This window comes from Eurypyga helias, unplaced genomic scaffold (genome assembly GCF_000690775.1).
Source record: "Eurypyga helias isolate BGI_N326 unplaced genomic scaffold, ASM69077v1 scaffold514, whole genome shotgun sequence".
NCBI lineage: Eukaryota > Metazoa > Chordata > Aves > Eurypygiformes > Eurypygidae > Eurypyga > Eurypyga helias.
In genome coordinates, this window is record NW_010245453.1 from 61,463 (window position 1) to 66,883 (window position 5,421).

Here is a 5,421-nt window from a genome sequence, read left to right on the forward strand (position 1 = left end):
CAGCAGTCATCTTTGCACATTCACATTTGTCCTATCAGTTTACCCAGAGAGTTAGATGTGAAAGACAGACACAAAGTACAGTGACTGATGTGCACATTTGTCTATTCTGAGCTCCCTGCCAAAAGCAGAAATCCTTTAGACTGGGATTTGTACAGGCTAGTTTTGACAGGCTTTTTTCAGTACTAGTGGTAGCTAAAATGTGCTAGATACTTGGCCTACAGAATTTTTCTGATAAACTTCAAAGCTCAAAATCAGACAATGGAAGCTACAGGAAACAGATACACCACCAAGTCAATAAAGGGGTGATTGTCCACAGTTCCTATTTTGATATATGCTAAATTTATTAATAAATAAGAGTCAATGACTGTAGCATGAAATGGTAATACCAGACTGATTTTCTAGTGAGATTTCCTGCAGATCCTTTCTATGTAATTAAATGAAATTAAAACTTCTAGAGGTAACAAATAGAATCTTGGAACTATTTTTTAAAGGGTACTTAAAAGGAAAAAAAAAAGACTTGCTCGTTTTCAGGACATATATGCTGCGGATCAAGTGGGTGGATGAGGAGGGAGGACTGAAACTATTTAAGCAGTGTCATGCTTTCTAGTTGTAGCTGGAAATGTCAGTAATGTGTAAGTGTCTCTGAAAAAGAAAGCTCTTTCCTGAAGGTTCACCTTTAGTGCTACAAACAGAGTCTTCGGTAGAAGCGAAAAAAAAAAGAAGAAAAAATCTTGCTGAAGGGCTGTTCAGTTCTGAGCCTATTATAATAGTAACAGCAACTGAAATAGGTAGCAAGAATGCAAGCAGATGCATACTTAGAGTAAGCACAGAACCAGCATACAGGACATGTAACTATCAGATGTAGTTTGCTGAATGTGCTATAAACATGGCTGTGGAGGAATTCTTGATGCAATACATATGTGAACCTGGAAAATGTACTGTACGCATGTGCAACGTCAGACTGTGCTCTGGTTTGTACCAACAGGTCGGTGGTAGCCAGCTTTGGGTGGTTTGAGCTCCCTGGCTCCTGGAACTTGGCTATATTTATCCCAGCTGATGGAGCCTGTCAAGTGTGTACTGCTGTTGATAAGGTGCCGTAGTTGACAACAGTGAGGGATCAAGGGGGAGGAGCAGGATGGGGTCTTCCACGGAGTGTTTCTTTAGGGGATCTCAAAAGCCCCACATTCTCATTCCTGATTAGCTCGGGCTCTGCTTTCTAGATACAACTGGGAGCTTCATCAAAAACAAAGTGAAGATGCCAGAGCCTGTAAAGAAAACAGGTAAGGATCATTACCGACAGACAAAACCTAAGAACAGCTTGACAGAGAAAAATGTGAGTAGCTTTTGTATGTTAGAGAAATTAGATGCCTCAGTGGAAAACAGAGAGAAAAAATATTTTTTAAAGTTATAAATATATGAGATGATGAGTGGTTTGCAGAGAAATCAGTAACTAGTGCGGCAACCCTCAGACACTGAATTTTCTCAAGAAACTTTGGATGAGGAAAGAATAGAGGTGAAACACCTCTATTTCACAGATTCTTTTAATTTCTTGTTTCCTTTCCCAGTCATCTTTAGGACTCTGAAAAAAAATTGTGGTTTCTCTTGTGGGCAGTTAGGTAGTATAAACCTCTCCTGGTTTTGTTTTGTTCATTCCCTGATACTTCAGAGGAGGTGTATGCAGCAAATTTTGGTATTTGTTGTTAGTGAAATCTCTGTGAAAATGAAAGAAAATGGCACCCTGTTCAGAGCTCAATCTTTCTAATTCTTCCAGCCAGACTTCTAAGAAAAAAGAAGACATTGTACTGTAAAGAATATATATGTATTTCTTTCTACTTAGTCTCCTCCATCCTTTCTGCTTGAGCCAGAAGATAACTAGCCATTTTTGGAAAGCCAAGGTCACAGAGCCCCGTGCAAGTCCTGCCCCACTAGAAAAACATCTGGAAAAGAATTCAGATTTAGGAAAGTTCTAATTTAAAATTGAGAAATAAGGACTCGCTGAGAGGCTGCCCACATAAGAAAGAAGAGAAGGCCTAGGATGGGGTGTAAAGTGCAATGAGTCTGTTTGTCTGAGAAGGAGAAAGAGAGCCTGGGAACCAGGGAACTAGAGCCTGGGAACTAGGGAGAGTTTAGCTTCACACACCTGTGTGTGAGTAGAGGACGATGTCTCAGGAGCACTTTGTTTCCACAATTAAGTTTGGAAAAAAGTTGTGAAAAGTAGAAATTTTTGTCTGATAAGGAGAAAGAGAGCCTGGGCACCAGATATAGGGAGAGTTTAGCTTCAGGACACCTGTGTGTGAGTAGAGGAAGATGTCTCAGGAGCACTTTGTTTCCACAATTAAGTTTGGAAAAAAGTTGTGAAAAGTAGAAATTATGATTATTTGAAAAGTGTACACATATCCACTACACAAGGCTGAAGAAAATTTACTAAATCTGGGATTCTTCACTTTCAGAGCTCTCACTTCACTGATGTCAGTGTACATCCAGGATCATTACTGCCTGAATGTACAGTACAAGGTGCATGGGTTTTTTTAATAATGTGCAGTTCCCAGAGTTAGTCAATAATAGCTGTTGATACTTATTAAAGTAAGCCTTTGTGCCTTGCAAAGGACTGAAGAAGCACTACTCTCCTGTTAGGCTGGCCAATGGGAAAATGTCCTGTGGTCACCACAACCACAGAAAAAGGACTTGTTAACAAGAACTTTGATTTTGGCCAAAACAGTTTGAATCAGCCGCAACCAGAGGCAGAGCACAAATCCAGCCCCTATCTCCCATTAAGAACTACAAAGCACTAAAGCATGATTAACTACAAAAAGATTCTTTATGGTCCCTCCATAAGACAACTCCAAAGCAATGGTGGTGTCATCAGAGCTTCGATTGTATCACAACTATAACATCATTTGACATTCTTAAAGCTGCAGCTTCTGAAATCAGATGGAAGTAGAATCACATATAAAAAAAGCAGTATATACCAGACCTTGTAGTCATAGAGAAAACCTTGAAAATAAGCTCTAAGAGATTACCAGTCACCCCAAAAATAAGACATCAATAATCATATTATATTTTAAAAGTCACATGACTTTTGAGGCTTATTGAAATGTCTAATGCTTGTGATTGACAATGCTGGTTAAAAGATATGACAGAGTAGATAAAATTTGACAGTGTGATCACTTGGGCATTGTGACTTTTGATTTCTGATGGTTTAACCACCTTTAAATTAACGTTTTCAGCCTCTGTAGGTGAGAGGCAGCTTCTCTGTTTGTGAAGATGCCCACCTTTGCTAGCTAACGGAGATGAGAAATTCTATTCTAGCTTATTTCTCCAGAGAAATCTAACAGGTGTCTAACATCACTAGTCCTACATAATCCTTATGAACAAACCAGACCAAACACTGTGATTATCACAGCAGGGGGAGGAAAAGCTCTTATTACCCATTCTGACCGAGACAGAACACATCACATGTCCCAGAACTTCTAGAGAGGATCTTCTCATTCTCCCTTGACACATTAATCTCTTCGGTTTTCTATTTCATGTTGTTTATATAGTTCATGTCATTTCAAGATGGGATAATGTTGAGCATAATCTCAGGAGGGCTGAATAATCATCCAGCAATTCATACATAAATGCTTCATGCCAGAGAATGATAAGAGATATTCTGCATATATCTCCTGTTTTAACAAACCATTTAACGCATTCAAAACAAACCAAACAAAACCAAAACAACAAAAAACCCCACCCTATACTGTTCCCAAGAGCAACAACATTTAGAAGACCTGTAGCAATTCAGTGTCAGAGCAAACAATCAAACACTGAAAAGCATCACTTTTTGCAGGCTTATGTTGCAGAAACTTTACGTTCTTCTCCCTCTGATTTAAACATTTCATAGCTACACACTGTTCAAAGACTTGGTTTTTCAAGTTTTGATCACTTTTTTTATTGTGAAATTCAGAAAGGTTAAGAAAACCCCAACCATTTCCCTAACAATATTTTGTGACATTAAGAGGAAACAGCTGACCTTTTAAACACCAGATTTAGTAGGTAAATAGGACTTAATGGGAAACGTGTGCGTTACTATATCTGGAAAAGGAGAAGTCTGGTATTGCTTACTTTGTCTGAAAATCAGTCAGTTTTTATTCACATACTTTATAGCTTGAGGAATCTAGATTTTGCAGGTCAGATTAGGAAATTTTATCAAGGGTTTATAAATGACCTGGCTTTTAAGTATACAGAGGCTTTTGGCATTAATAATAATAATAATAATCCATGTTGCTTAATGAAGAGTTGACTGTAGAATTTTAGTCTGAATATACGCTTATCTCTTTACATTTGCCAGCACCTGGCACAGTAAAGTACTGCTCCAGGATAATGACATTCTGTGCACTACAGTAATGCAAAAATCAATAATAATAATTCATATAGATATATTTTCCTCTTTTGTAAGTTAAGATTCAAAGGAAGCTGAACATTATTATCTCCATTTTAGTGAAAGAATGAGGGATACACAGAGAGAGAGGTAACTATTTAATGAAACTATTCCTTGCCTGTTGCCGTTGTCACAGGAATTCACAATCTCAGCTGCTGAAGTAGGCAAGGAATGATAAGATTGAGTAGTTCAATAGCTTTTGGATCATGGAATGATTAAGCTTGTAATTGCAAGAAGCCACTTCGGTCCCGGCTGAGGAATGCATAGCATCTTTATATAGTTCCTCAGCAAGGAATTGACAAGCTCTGTTACTGAAGTCTGCTTATCCACAGTTTGGCTTTTAACTCAATGGAAGAGCAAATGGTATAAAAAGAAAACTAGATGCCAAGTGTAAGTACTAAAGCAAAGATAAATTTTCAACATGAAGCCTTAACAAATTAAGGAATTCCAAAAGCTAATAATACTTCAATATCAATAATAATGTTAATATCAAAGTAATATTAATTCAATGCATTAGCCAGATATGTAATTTAATACCAAATACACAGAATGTGCATTAATATAACTCAGCCTTGTGGGAGAAAACCTCTTACTATTTTTTCTAATGACACTTATCGCAGATTTCTGCTGGAGTTTGTAGCTTGTGCATTCAACCAGATCAGTTAGATTCTCCTAAAACATTTATACCTTTAATACGTTTTATTTCAGAAAGGCAGAAATATCATCTGAAAGCCTTACCCACCACACATTCTCCTTAAGTGCTTATCTTCCTCGCCTCCATGTACATATCACAAATAATGAATGATGAAGAGCTGAACTCAGAGCCACCACTCTGAAAAGCAGGATGAAATAATAAAAAAACCCAGCCAACAAATCAACAAGAGAATGGCTCTCCTCTATAATTTTATCTAGTTAAAATCACCTTTGTGGAATACACACTTCTTCCTCACTTTAATTTCACATACTTCAAGCATACACTGAAATTCAATGATTTTAGGGAA

The 5,421-nt window shown here is 37.6% G+C and overlaps 1 protein-coding gene across 1 annotated transcript in view; it reads left to right on the plus strand.

Annotated features, from left to right (window-relative positions):
* The first annotated feature begins 1,127 nt into the window (after window positions 1-1,127).
* The window catches only part of MYBPC3 (myosin binding protein C, cardiac), a 60,731-nt gene continuing 56,437 nt past the window's right edge, over window positions 1,128-5,421 (plus strand). Inside the window, exon 1 of the mRNA XM_010150057.1 lies at window positions 1,128-1,280. Within this exon, the coding sequence (XP_010148359.1) occupies window positions 1,256-1,280 (25 nt within the window). The 5' untranslated portion in view covers window positions 1,128-1,255. The remainder of the gene's footprint in view (window positions 1,281-5,421) is intronic.